The sequence below is a fragment of the Pteropus vampyrus genome, unplaced genomic scaffold (genome assembly GCF_000151845.1).
Source record: "Pteropus vampyrus isolate Shadow unplaced genomic scaffold, Pvam_2.0 Scaffold141, whole genome shotgun sequence".
Lineage (NCBI taxonomy): Eukaryota > Metazoa > Chordata > Mammalia > Chiroptera > Pteropodidae > Pteropus > Pteropus vampyrus.
Window position 1 is genome coordinate 2,404,599 of NW_011888922.1, and position 14,248 is coordinate 2,418,846.

Here is a 14,248-nt window from a genome sequence, read left to right on the forward strand (position 1 = left end):
TATTAGGCTTATTTTGAAAGTCCTTAGACATAAAATATGGAATACCAAGATATGTATTATTTCTTTCCGTGTGATTTTTTAAAAGGTGAATAGAGTATTTACTAATTCATTCACTCGTTCTAAAAATTCTTACTATTTTGTACCAAGTGACACCATGGCTAAGTCCTGGTTTTATGATATAATGAGTAAAACAACTTTAGTCTCTATACTCATAAAGCTTACCATCTGGTGGAGGAAGACAGGTATTACATTATCAAACAAATGCACAATTAAAAATTCTACAAAGAAAATGAACAGGGCGCAGTAATAAAGACAACTTACTTAGATATGTAAAATAACAGATTTTTTCAATATCTAATTAATTAAAAAGTGAATGCAGTTCTCTCTTACCCTGTTCGTTGAGTTAAATTCTCCCATATCTAAATTAAAGTAGATTTGCCGGAAATCTTCATTAATAACTTTATAGCTCTAATATGTTAATAAATCACATAGCTTTTAAAAAATTATAGAGAAGCCAATAAGTGGTAATGACATCAGTGGCTTTTATCCACACATCAAAGTGCAGGGTGCTAAATCAACAAATACACAGACACTTGTTCACTGGCTATCCAATGAGTCTGTGGCTATGTTGTTGGACAATTATGTTCCGTAATCTTTAAATACATCACCAGTTATTTTGATGTGACCTGTATTGGTGACTTCGAGTGCCCCAACTGTGGCATACATGATCCTTTTCATATATGGGGGAATTTTTCTACTTAGCCAAAACCTAAAACTTTAATAAGCAACTATTTACCAACCCCTCACATATGCTTATATCCTACCCTCTTGCCTATACTGTTTATTTCCACCTGTGTCTACAAAAAGAACAGTACTAGATCTAAAGGAAGGAAAATGGATTGGAAAGTTATTTTTACCCTAAAAGGGCAAGCATATCAGTTTAGGCATCCTTAAGGTTTGCTTCTACTCAGTTTCACTTTTAATGGCAGAAGATATTTAGACTCATACTATACATTTCCTTTTATTAGATTTCTGCCACCTAAACATTTTATAATTCATATGTAGTCCCAATGAATATATTTTGTATTAATCTTTTTAAATGATACATTTCATCATTAAACGTTTGTTTTTACATCTGAGATTGGTCAAAGTAAACGGTTTGCAAGAAATCAACAGATTTCTCAAGAGCTATTTGTTTTTAAAAAGCATCTTTAATTTCAAGCAAGTTTTAATTTTAAAACACACCTTTCTTGATAGGTCACTTATGAGTTCATTTATTACTCAAGATGAATTATTAAGAAAAAAAGAAACGACTAAGTAATTTTTCAGGAAAAGAACTAAGAAACAGATCTACATAATTTCTACTCACCCCTCTGGCTTGTGCTTTAAATTGGAAGGAACTTTTTAAGCCCAGTATCATTTTTCAGTGAGAGTGTCAGAATCTATACCAGGTTGGCTTGAGGAAATAGGTAGCTGATAACTTATCTTCCTCTCTACCATTAAAACAGCCCCTTTGTAGGATATTTGAACCCTTGGCAATACCTCACAAGATCTCAGTTTCAGTACAGAAGTGGCTCCTTTCTCTGGGTGTTCAAGAAAGCACTGAATGGAGGATCTGTATGTCGGCCCTATCCATAAAGAACGGGCTGCAAAATAGCTAAAATAACCAGGATACCAATATTGACATCACAAAAGATGTAAGCGTTTCAAACATATACTTGGTAAAGACTTTAAGAGTCTCAGGTCATAGAGGCTCCGGACGTGCCAAGTGTTTTGTAGGAATAACAAACCTGCATAGACCAAAAAGGTGATGAGTGCTGCCAGCAGGTGGATACGAAGCTTGGTTCGGACCTCCTGGAAGTGCAGCAAAGCACTGTGGAAGATAAAGGAGCAGATGGCTTCTATGATGACGGCTTTGGGCAAATCGACTTGGATGGGATTTCTGCAAGCGAAGCCCCTCTCGCTGACGTGATACCTGGTCAGCCCCAGGCTCCACAGGGCGCCTATGCAGTACCTGCTGCACAGGGCACCTATCAGCTGAGCCAACAGTCTCATCGCCCCTATTTCGGGGGTCATTCCCCCCAGCATCATCTGCATCATCACGCCGCACGGGTTGCTGGAGGTGCCCACCAGAGTCAGGCCATGCACCAACGAGAAGAAATAGATTAGCGTCAGCGCCCAGGTGGGGTGCGCGGGTTCCTGCTCACTCAGCAGTTGCAGCTCATGGGTGCAGCAGCAGAGCTGGAAGGTGGCCAGAAACTCCAAGACGAAGGCGTGGGCCACGGGCCTGTGCATCTGCTGCCGGAGGACCCCGCGGGCCAGCGCCACGGACAGCACGATCGACAGCATCAGCCCTAGCGAGGTGCAGGTGTCCTGCACCTCGGGCCAGAGCCCCCTCAGCGCAGACATGGCTAGCTCAGGGTCAGACTGGGCTGCCGGCTGGGCTCGGCAGGAGGCGGTCTATGGGCAGGAGTCCGAAGTCCGCAGCCCCGCCCCCTTCTCACGCCCCTCGGGGCGGGCCGACTCTAGAAGAGGCCCCGGGGGCGTCTCGCTGGAGGACTCCTCCCCTCCTCCCCGGCTCTACGCTGTGGTGTTGGGACTAGAGCCGGGGAAGAGAGGAGGGGAGGGGCGGCGCGGGGAGCTCCGCTAGGGCACTGGCGAAGGGGCCAACGGTCAGCTGTAACTTGACAGACGCACGCCTGGCTCCTGGAAGCCGGCGGGAGTGGGGCAGGGGCGTCGCGCGCCCGGAGGCCACCGCGCATGCGTATGGCAGCCCGCCCGCCCTTGCTTGCGGCTTCACCTCTACCCCAGGACTGGGGCCGGGACCGCACCAGGTGCATGTTCCCGCAGGCGGAGAGGGAAGGTGAGCTACCACTGCGCTTTGACCATTGCTTTGAAGTGAAGAAGCTGGGGTTTTGCTTATCCCCTCCTCAAACTGTAAAACCGTCAAACTGGAAAGACCCCTAAAGATCATCGTGGCCAGCCACCTCGTTTTTATTAATGGGGCAGAAGACGGGGGAGGTGACGGAGGTGCAGTGCAGAGACCCGGGGTGGTTTAACGAGAATAGATATCGGAGAAGAGCAAACCAGGGTTTGACCTGTGTGAAGAGGGGCACGCAGCTGGGTCTCTATAAAGAGTTTTTTTTCATCTACTTCACAGAGTTGTGGGTCATACTTATGACCCACTGCATTGGTTTGTTTTAAAAAATGAGAAAACTGGATGAAAAAGCGGCCACGTACTAAACCTAATAAGCAAACTAAGAGACTGAAATTAACCACAAAGCGTGGTCTGAACATAAAAATTCCTAACTAAAAGCAGGTCACGGTGATTAGGCACATATTAGGCCTGTAGCTTTCTTGACAAAGGTCAACCTTTACTTTAAGCCTATTGTCTTTTTGCATCTAAGATATCATGCCCTTAGAATGTCAGAGTAATCTTTTTTCCAGACCCCCTCAGGGCATAGCCCATTGCACCAGAGCAGAGCTCCAGGCTCCAGAACACATCATTGTTATCGTGTTTCCCTCATACCATCTCTATGTGACATAAGCGTTAATTATTAACCATCCTGTGCTCACCAATGTAAAAGAAGTATGTGTGTCTCTTCCTTTTTAACTAATCCCAGAGATTTCCCTGCTTTGCTGTCTCTCATTCCCAATCACCCATGGATTTCATGTAACCTTCCTTACATCTCCTTTGATTCTAATGTTTAAAATAAGCTGCAAAACTGCTGTTCTCCAGAGCATTTTCTTAATCTGTTGAGATTTTTGCTTCTCAGCAATTGTCATCAGTTTACCTCAAATAAACTCATTAAAATTTTCTACAGGTTTGGATGTTTCTTACATTGACAAAACCACATAGCACAGAGTCTAGCACATAGAGTCTAGAACATAGGAAATGTTCAATGAATGTTAGCTTAAAGTTGAAAGAGCAGCTCTGATGATGCCTAAGTCCAGTTTCACTTTTGTGAGATGAGGAGTTCTGGAAATGTGGTTGCACAACTATATGAATGTACTTAATACCACTAAAACTGTATACTTAAAAATGGTTAAGATGGTAAATTTTATGTTATGTATATCTTACTACAATTAAAACAAAAAAAATTGTTTGAAGAGATGGGCTATAAAGCTAAACAAAGACATGGCTAAGTGAAAGAATCAAGTCTTAAAGACTACAAACTATATGATTCTATTTATAGGAAAAGGTGATACTAAGGGAGCAGAGAATAGATCCCTAGGGGGTAATGGGAGACAAGAGTTGAATAGTTGACTAGATTAAACACAGAGGATACTTTATGGTGGTGAAACCATTTTGCACAATACTGTAGTGGTGGGTACATACATGTTCAAACCCATAGAACCTTAATGTAAGCAAATTTTAAAAATCATTTAGGATCCTAAAATGGAATAGGTAATCCAATTATATTATAAATATATGAAATAACCTCATTGAAGAGGATGGGCAAAAAAAGATGCTGAACTAAGTGACTTTGAAAATGAGTTGGATCTGTATAACTACATGCAAAAGGAACTATACATCAGCACTGTATTCTAGTTGAAAACTTATTCATCGGAGAATAGGCTAGAATGATCCATGTGGTAATGAATTAGAATTGGAGATATCACTATGATCCATGTTTAGTTTAATATAGATACAGTTATATACAGAAATATTTATAGATGTGTATGTATGTATGTGCGTGTATATATATATTAGTATACATATATTTCCTTACTCTGTCACCTGGGAGGGCCTAGAAGGTAGCATACCCTCATAGCAAGGAGCACACCTAGTGCCCAGATCTTGGTTTCTAATGCCATTCTTCAATAAAAGGAACCAGGGCTCCTTGGAGAAATGGCTGATTCAAGGACCCAGACAGGAAATATACAAGGTGAGTCTGGAGCATCCTGTAGTGCTAGAAAGTAAGAAGAGACACAGCCAACTGAAAGAGCTGGCCAAAGCTAGACAATTTGAGCAACAAAATAAATAGTATTGGGTTATAACTCAAAGTATAAATATCCATGAAGGCAAAATACATAAATAATAGAATATAAATACATGAATAATAGAATATTTCTATACATAAATAATAGAATAAATAAATAAATGAGAGAGAAGATAAAATTCTGGGCAAAAGAATTTTGAATAATTTATGTAGATACTCTGCCTACAAGGAGGCTGAGCATAGCTCCTCACTTGTTAATTGTGATTTGTGTATATTGACTTCCTTCCAACTAGAATGGTATGGAAGGGGTAGGTGCAGGAAAGAGTAACTTTGCGGTGGAGAAACCTGACAAACATTACCTCAGCCAGATGATCAAGTTTAACATCAACAGCAGTGTCATGTTGATAGTGTGTACCCTTGATATGATATAATGAAAATGGCACTTCTGTGGTCTTCCTTCCCAAAACACATAACCCCAATCTAATTATGAAAAAATCAGACGAATCCCAGTTGAGGATGTTCTACCAAATACCTGAGCAGTACTCCTAAAAATTGTCAAGGTAATAAAAAATCAGGGAAGTCTGAGAAACTATCATAGCCAGAAGGAGCCTAAGGAGATATGATGACTAAAACTTAACGACATTAGGTAAAACTTATAGAAATCAATAAAATATGGACTTTAGTTAATAATAACATTAACATCAATTCATTAATTATGACAAATGTTCTATACTAATGTCAGATGTTAATAATATAAGAGAAACAATAATGGAAAACTGGGTGGGAATATATAGGAACTCTGTACCATATTTGCAATTTTTCTGTAAGCATAACTTTGTTTTGTAATTATAACTTAAAAAGTTTATTAAAATAATAAGATAATATTACATATAAAATAAAAATTGCTCCTTTTTTTTTTTTTTTAGTATAATTAAAAAAAAAAAATGGGGGTGGTTCAAACAAAACTTGAGTTGGCACTGGAGATTTTGGCAATGATGAGATGGTGAAGACCGCAGCACTGTTTAAGAAGAAGTCTCAGCATAGGACCTCAGTAGCTTTGGGGAAGGAACCTGTGGACACCAACAAATGCAGAGTGCTTTGAGCAGGTACCAGAGGCCTATCTGCTCTTTCTGCCTCAACAGAAACTGATCTCTGCTCAGTTTCTGCGAGAGTTAGAGCAGGCTGGAAAAAAACAGTGGTGAAGGCAACTGCTCTGCTGGCGCACTTGGGCCTTCACAAAACAATGTGGGAGAAAATAAAGAAGCTTGGCTTTCTGTAGAATGAGAGGAAGCAGAGCCAACGAGTTTCTGTTTTGTAACTACTGTTGTAGCCCCTTGGGTTATATGCATATTAAGATAGGAGAATATTGTGCTGTCATCCCTGAAACTATGGTTTTTAATCTTTTTTGAGGGGAGTCAAACCTCTTGAATTTGATCATGGTCGTGGACCCTTGTTTCAGAAAACAAACATACCCCAAAAAGCTTGCCAATAATTTGTGAAAGATGCTGTTGCCTGAAAAATAGGATCAACAAAATAAGGAGATTATTGCTAATGTATCTATAAATCCCTTTAAAATCTGTTAAATATAAAATGTAAAATATAAGATACACACACACACACACACATGTGCGCACACACACCAAATGTAATGACCTGAGTCAGAGCGTATTTTTTAAATAAAAGTTAAAACTAAGTACAGAAATCTCTTTTATTATACCTAATCTATTAGAAATACAAACCTCAACCAACTGGTTTTTCAACTTCCTTTTGTCTCTAATGATGGGACTGGTAGTTTGAACATAGGCTTAAATTTCTAGTTTTGAATTTAACTGGACAAATCAGATTCTTGACAGGATTTTCAACTCTCTGGATCCTAGTTATGGGAACTGCCTCTTTCTGAATTTCACTCCACCTAACTTCCTATTCACTGTTCCCTCTCTGATGTTCGACTAGCTATTTCATCTTTACTCAACTTCTCTTACAGTGTGTATTATGACTGGCTCTTCTTCTATGTTAAAAGTGAGATTTGTGTTTTTTAGGAGGATTAATTGTTCCCTTATCTCGAGATGGTGAACAGAATTTAACTGTCAAAGCATACCCTAACCCCAGAACAAGGCTCGTTCAATGAAGATTATGGACTAATTAATAGGCTCTTATCACCATGCAGTCTTCATTCATTCCACAAGTATTTATTGAGAATCAGTTAGGTGCCAGCCTATGTGCTAGGCACTGTAAAGCAGCAACGAATAAATACTGTCCCTTTACTCTTGGTGCTTAGGCTATTGAAAAAGGATAATATTAAACAATGATTTTGCATATTAAGATAGGGGATTATTGTACTGTCATCCCTAAAACTAAGGTTTTTAATCTTTTTGGGGGGAGAGTCATAGACCTCTTGAATTTGATCAATGTCTTGATCAAACATACTCCCCAAAGCTTGCCAATAATTTCAAGTTGTTCACAGATCCTTTGAATCCTTTCCATGAACTCTGAGTTTAGAATTCCTACCCTAAATGGTAAATGACAAAATCAGATGAAACCAGAAGAAGCGGAAATTCTAAGATATTTGGAGGGGAAGATAGAATTAAATGCTGAGTAGTAGCAGCAGCAAGAATAAGAAATAAGTTTCTATAGCTTTATCTTATGTATGTTATCACCAGCTAACATGCATAATAATGTTTCCAGGAATCATCCACTGCTGAGGACCCAATGCCCCACCAAGCGAACCTTGCCCTCCCACAGAAGAACACTTCACGAAGCTACCAACTCACTCACCTTTGCTCTGACACAGTACTAATATGACGTGCAGTAAGAAGGTGCTATAAATTAAAACTAAACAAGATAAAGGGGATGGAAAGTTACTGGGGTTTTGTGTTTGTGCTATTTTATATAGTTATATAGAATGTCAAGGAAGCTTTTTCTGATAAGGTGAGAATTGAGTGGAAATCTGTAGAAGTAGGGGAGCAAACCATATGGATGTCTGGGAGAGCCTTTTGGGCCAAGGGAACAGCAAAAGGGAGGCCAGTGGGCGGAGCAGAATGAATAGGTGGGAGAATAGTGGGAAAGAAGTCAGAGGGGAAGCTGAAGCTTGTATGTCGGGTCTTCCAGGATTGGGATGGAAGGGTCAGGGATAAGGAGTAAGTAGAATCTGAGGGTACCAGACTGTGACAGGATCATAGAATGCTTTTAGTAATGGGAGAAATGCTCAGGGAAACCCAGTGAGAGGAATTTTGCATTGTGATACCCATGACAACACAAGTGCTGAAGCGGGGGAGTCAGTTAGACATAATTAGATAATGTAGAGAGCTTACCAAGCCTCCTCACCTTACCAAGCCTCAAGGTAAGGAAGGGTTCGTGGTATAACTATGGAACCCCTCTGTGTATGTGAGGGGGTGGGCTAGGGTGGAGCCAAGAAACTGAAAGAATAATGGAGAAAATACCAAGGAAGGGGAATAGAAAACAGAAGGCTGGGATAGGCTTACGTGAGAAGAGCTTGGAAATTGAAGAAAGGGAGAAGGATCCGGAAAGGGGAAGGGAGTGAGAAACTGTTTGTCAAGTGGCCACAATTTGCCCAGATCTTTACATCTGTATTTTAATGTGGTTTTAAAGCAATACTAAGAGGTGGGTATTAATTGTCCCCATTTTAGAGATAAGAAATTTGCAAACCCAGAAAAATTAAGTAACTTGACAGAGGTGATAAACTACCACTAGGAATAGTAGGAGAGGACAACTTCATTATTTTATGTTCGGTTCTTACCTATTTTCTCATGTTGCTGTATCAGTTCATTCCTGATATTATATTTGCAGAAACAAAATTATGTTACAGGTAGGAAGACAACAACAGAAAGATGGCAAAGCGGCAGGCTGAGTAGAATTTTGTCCACTGGGTTCTCACTGTTGGATGACACACCTGGCCTTACAAAAAATGCCACAAGATGGCAGCATCTTATTCATTAGGGGAGCAGAGGAGGCAATCATGCTCCGAGGCCAACAGTTTTAGTACAGAACAATTGAAGAAAAAGTAATGTACATTATAATCCATATTTAGAAACTGACCCGTATTAACCAGAAATATTTGTTGAGAAATAGAGTAAAGGCCTCTAAGTTCACAGAAATACATCCATCTGCAGGCATTTTGATCTTGACATTTATAAGCATTCCCAGTGCTATATGGGAGTCATGTAACATGGTAGAATGTAGTGGTTAAGTTTCCACTTGGACATCAGAGAGATCTGTGTTAAAATTCTAGCTCTGACACTTAACTACATGGTATTGGGCAAATGAAAATCTTTCTAAATTCATTTCTTCATCTGTAAAATTTCTACTCCTTAGGTTTATTTTGAATATTACATAGCACATAATGAGCTCTTGGTGAAGTGCCTGACACCACTCAATAAAAAGTAGTCATTATGTAATAATTATCTGTTATTGTTTTTTCTTTATCTTCATAATGTTAGAACTATACAAGACCCTTAGAAATTATCTAGTCTGATGGTTCTCAACCTTAGATGCACTTTGGAATCACCTGGGGAGCTTTAAAAAATCTGCTGTCTGTAAGTTGGAGGCATCACATTTCTAGATTTCAAAATATATTACAAAGCTATAGTAATTAAAAGAGTATTGTCCTAGCATAAAGACAGACATATAGACCAATAGAACAGAATAGAGAGCCCAGAAGTAAACCCATGCATATAGTGTCAACTGATCTTCGATAAGGGTGCCAGGAATATACACATGTGGAAAGGACAGTCTCTTCAACAAACAGTATTGGGAAAATTAAACGGCTATACACGAAAGAATGAAATCGGACTGTTATCTTACACCATGCACAAGAGTAAACTAAAAATGACTGAAAGACTTAAATGTAAGACTTGAAACTGTAAAACTTCTAGAAGAGAACATGAGAGTGAGCTTCTTGACATTTGCTTGGCAGTGATTTCTTGGATATGACTCCAAAAGCACAGACCACAAAAGCAAAAATAGACAAGTGGGACTACATCAAATTAAAAAACTTCTGCACTATAAAACAATCAAAAGAGTGACAAGGCACTATGGAATGGGTAAAAATATGTATAAACTGTTTTCTGATAAGGGGTTAATATCCAAAATACACATGTTCATAGCAAAAAAGTAAATAAGTAAAATAAAATAACATGATTAAAAAATGGGCAAAGGACCTGAAAGACATTTCTCCAAAGAAGATATACATATGGCCACTAGGTACATAAAAAGGGATCATCAGGGAAATACAAATGAAAACCACAAAAGATATCACCTTAACACCTGTTAGGATGGCTATTATAAAAACAAACAAACAAAAGATAAGTGTTGGTGAGGATGTTGAGAAATTGGAACCCTTGTGCACCATTGGTAGAAATGTAAAATGATTCAGCTGCTGTGGAAAACAGTGTGGAGGTTCCTCAAAAAATTAAAAATGGAACTACCATATGATCCAAAAATTCTACTTCTGAGTATTTATCCAAAAGAATTGAAATCAAGTTCTCAAAGAGATATCTGCATTCTTATGTTCACTGAAGCATTATTATTATTATTATTTTATTATTTATGCCTATAGCACCTGGTCTTCCTAGATCTCCCATCCAAGTACTAACCAGGCCCGACCCTGCTTAGCTTCCGAGATTAGACATTAGGCTTGTTCAGGGTTTCATGGCTGTAGATCATGGGCCTTGGCTTCACTGGGGCACAAACCCAGGACCTTCTGCGTGTAAAGCAGACGTGCTAACCGCTATACTATGGAACCACATCCCAACTGCAGCATTATTAACAATAGCCAAGATATGGAGACAACCCAAATGTCCATCAATAAATGCATTAAAAGAAAATGAGGTATATATGTACGATGGAATGTTATTCAGCCTCTTACAAAAGAAGGAAATCCTACCGTTTGTGACAACATGGATGAACCTGAAGGACGTTATGTTAAGTAACATAAGCTGGTCTCAGAAGGGCAAATACTATATGATTCCCCTTATATGAGGTATTTAAAATAGTCAGTCATAGAATCAGAGAATAGAATAGTGGTTGCCAGGGGCTAGGAGAAGGGGTAAATGAGGAGCCGTTGTTCAATTGGTGTAAAGTTTCAGTTATGCAAGATGAATTAAGTTTATCTGTTGAACAATGTAGTGCCCATAATTAACAGGGTGGTATTGCGCATTTAAAATGTTAAATGGGCAGATCTCATATTAAGTATTCTAAACACACACAAAATGGGACACAAGGAAACTTTTGGAGGTGGTGGACATGTTTAGTAACTTGATTGTGGTGATAATATAATGAGTATATGCATATATCCAAACTCATCAAATTGTATACATTAAGTATATGCCTTTGTTTTAAAAGAAAGTCTACTCTCTGGAGTCCCACCCCCAGAGTTCTGATTTTGTTGGTCTGGAGTACTGCATGGTCATTAGAATTTTTAAAAGCTCTCTAGATGATTCCATTATGCAGCCATGGTAGAAAAATACTTCTCTGGACCAACATCCTCACTGTACAGATACAAAAGAGAGGCCCAGAGAAAGTAGGAATGATTTGTCTGGTAACATGAGATCACGAACTCAAACTGGGGTTTCCTGATTCCTAGTCCTGGATTCTCTCTAGCACACAACACTGCCTCAGGCTCACTTCCTATGCTTCCACACAAACACTCTGCCCCAGTCAAATTGTCTCATGTTATATTCCACGAACACCAGGGCCGCCCCTGTGTCAACTCCACAGCAATATAAGCTGCCATTGGAGTGTTGATCATGTGCCAAACACTGAGCAAGCCAAATTATATGTGTTATCTCTAATCCATACAAGCTTTCAAGAAAGGCATGAGTATTCCCATTGTAAGAGGAGGAAGCTGCTGTTCAGAGACAACTGGTGAAGAAGAGAAGCCAGAATTTGACGCAGGTCTGTTGTACTCCAAAGCCCAGGCTCTCTCACTACAGTCTTTGCCCTGTTCCTACCCCACCTTAGCTTCTGGGGTTATTCATCAAGAACCAGCTCTAGGGTCGCTCCTTCCCTAAAAGTCCTTCCACTCCAGACCAGGGATCTGTTTATTTACTAAATGTTTATGGCACCAATCACATGTGTTAGCCACTTGGCAGGGTCTGCCACACATGCTAATTTATTTTGTCACGTACATGACCTGTTCTCTGTGAGTCTGGGGAAGAGAGAGACCTTCCTCCGTGTTTCTGTCCTGGTCCTGTAGCTGTATCTAGATATGCTGATATTGCAAGAGCATAATACTTAGTCTTTTGTGAGACTCTTCCCCTAGGAATATCTGGAGAAGGGGAACACTTGTTAGTCTCAAGTGGAGTTGAAAATTTGAACTGAGAGAGAATGGAGCTTTCCTAGGGCTGAGAGTTGTAGTATATTTACAAGTAAGCCTCTAGAGGTCAGTAGAAAGCCAAGTTTTGAGAGTGTGAGGCTCAAGTGAAATCAAAATCTCTGGCTGGAAAGAGTTTTTCTCATTTTAACCATCAACCTACCTAAAGCTAGAATTCTGTCTCCAGCATAACAATAACCATAGCAACATTCCTCCCATCTCAGAGGCCAGTGATGAGGAGTCGACGGTTTCTGTGGCAGCCTCTTCCATACTTGGGCCGCTTTATTAGAATGCGGTTCTTGATTTTATATGAAACCGCCTCCTTGTAGCTTCTGCCTAATTCTACAAGGAGATTAAGTGGAAACAGCCCTTGTACTGCATCTGGGTCTAGGCATGTGAGAGGCCTGTTCTGTATGAGTCAGGCCTTCCATAGAAGATTGATTATTACTCTAGGATGTTGCTGGCACCAGCGGTAGCTCCATTCCTCTGGACTGTCCTGCCCATCGACTTCTTCCTTCTGGCCTAAGCGTTGCCACTCTCAAGCATCGTGGAAGGAGGGAAGTGAGCAACACACCTATGGCAGAGTGCTGTCATCTCATACTCAGGGATGAAGAGGGTGACTCTTTCCAGCAGAGTACAGAGACCTGAAAAGTATGTGTCTTGCTCAGAGAAGCCTCCTTTTCACTTCTGTTCTTCCGAAGGGCTCCTCTCTAATAGCCCAGTCCTTGCTTAGCCAAACCTACTTTCTCTGCTCAAAAATAAAGAGAGACTACTACTGTATTTTCTGGTCTCAATTATATTTTTTAGAAATATATGGAATAAAATTATTTCCATTCTAATTCATATCCATGTGTGTATATTTTTTTCAATTGTAAATCCTTAATAAATGCCGGCTGTTATTATAATTCCAAAGTTTTATGTTTTGATTTTTTTCAAAATTCATGATTTAAGGAACACTAGGATATGGAATGAAAAAGCAAGTCCCTTAGTTGATATATAAACCCAGCTGATGGTTCACTCTTTACATTACATGATGGCTTTGCAGCTATATACTCAGCATTATGTATGCATTTTATGGAGAAAATATATGATATGGTGATATATGACTAGTGGTTCTCAAAGTTTTTGGATAATATCCCTCTAAACTGTCAAGGTCTGTCATTCTACAATTATACTTACTTATTTCCTGCCTCTGTCTTTAGTTTTACTCTTAATAATCTGCCTATCCTTCCCCCATAGCCAACTGATAAAATTTTAACAAATGTATTGCCTCTCTCAATGAAGTTTTTCCTGATTATTTTCCATTAACATATCTTTTCCTGCTTTGATCTTTAGAATTTTATCATAATTTTTTTGGATACAAATAAATTTGTACTTTAAAAATTTTATATGACCTTGTATAATAATGATCTGTGTATTTTATTGTATTTCTGCCTCTGAGATTATATCTTCTCCAGGGTACATCTAGGTCTTATTTGTCTGAGAAGCCTCCCTGCTCATAACTGCCCTACTCCCACAAAGCCCAGAACATGGCCCTCCTCATTTCAGGGGCTGAGAGATATTTGTTGAGTTGAATTAGGTTAAAGGCTGGTTCTGCTGTAGCAAAAAGACATCTTGTGGACTATAGTTTTTGCTGAATGTTACTAGTACTTTTGATAGTCAACTATAAATAAAACCAGATTGCTATGTTCTTTGGATAATCTGACTTGGGGAAATACCTGAGCCCAACAGCTGCTCTAACATTAATATTTAATATCCTTTTTATCTTCTAATTTGACAGTTTTTTACTTGGTCCAGTTCTACCTTTCTCAAATCTAATTGCTAATCATGCTGTTATAGTGCCCTCCTTTTTATTCCCTTTCTCATTATGTTGTGTTGAAATCTCAGAAAAAAATAGAACACATGTTGTAAAGATCCTATTGGCTCAATTGTCCAAATGGAGAATTGATTTAAATAGTCTTTCTCCTATTCAGTT

The 14,248-nt window shown here is 39.3% G+C and overlaps 1 protein-coding gene and 1 long non-coding RNA gene across 2 annotated transcripts in view; one reads left to right on the top strand and one right to left on the bottom strand.

Annotated features, from left to right (window-relative positions):
* Window positions 1-2,677, bottom strand: part of AQP11 (aquaporin 11) — an 11,664-nt gene extending 8,987 nt beyond the window's left edge. Inside the window, exon 1 of the mRNA XM_011368377.1 lies at window positions 1,791-2,677. Coding sequence (XP_011366679.1) covers window positions 1,791-2,409 — 619 coding nt within the window. The 5' untranslated portion in view covers window positions 2,410-2,677. The remainder of the gene's footprint in view (window positions 1-1,790) is intronic.
* LOC105297612 lies at window positions 2,545-9,361 on the top strand. The gene is made up of 3 exons (XR_896366.2): window positions 2,545-2,863; window positions 5,870-6,049; window positions 7,629-9,361. It is a non-coding gene; the product is annotated as an uncharacterized LOC105297612 (long non-coding RNA).
* Window positions 9,362-14,248: the final 4,887 nt, after the last annotated feature.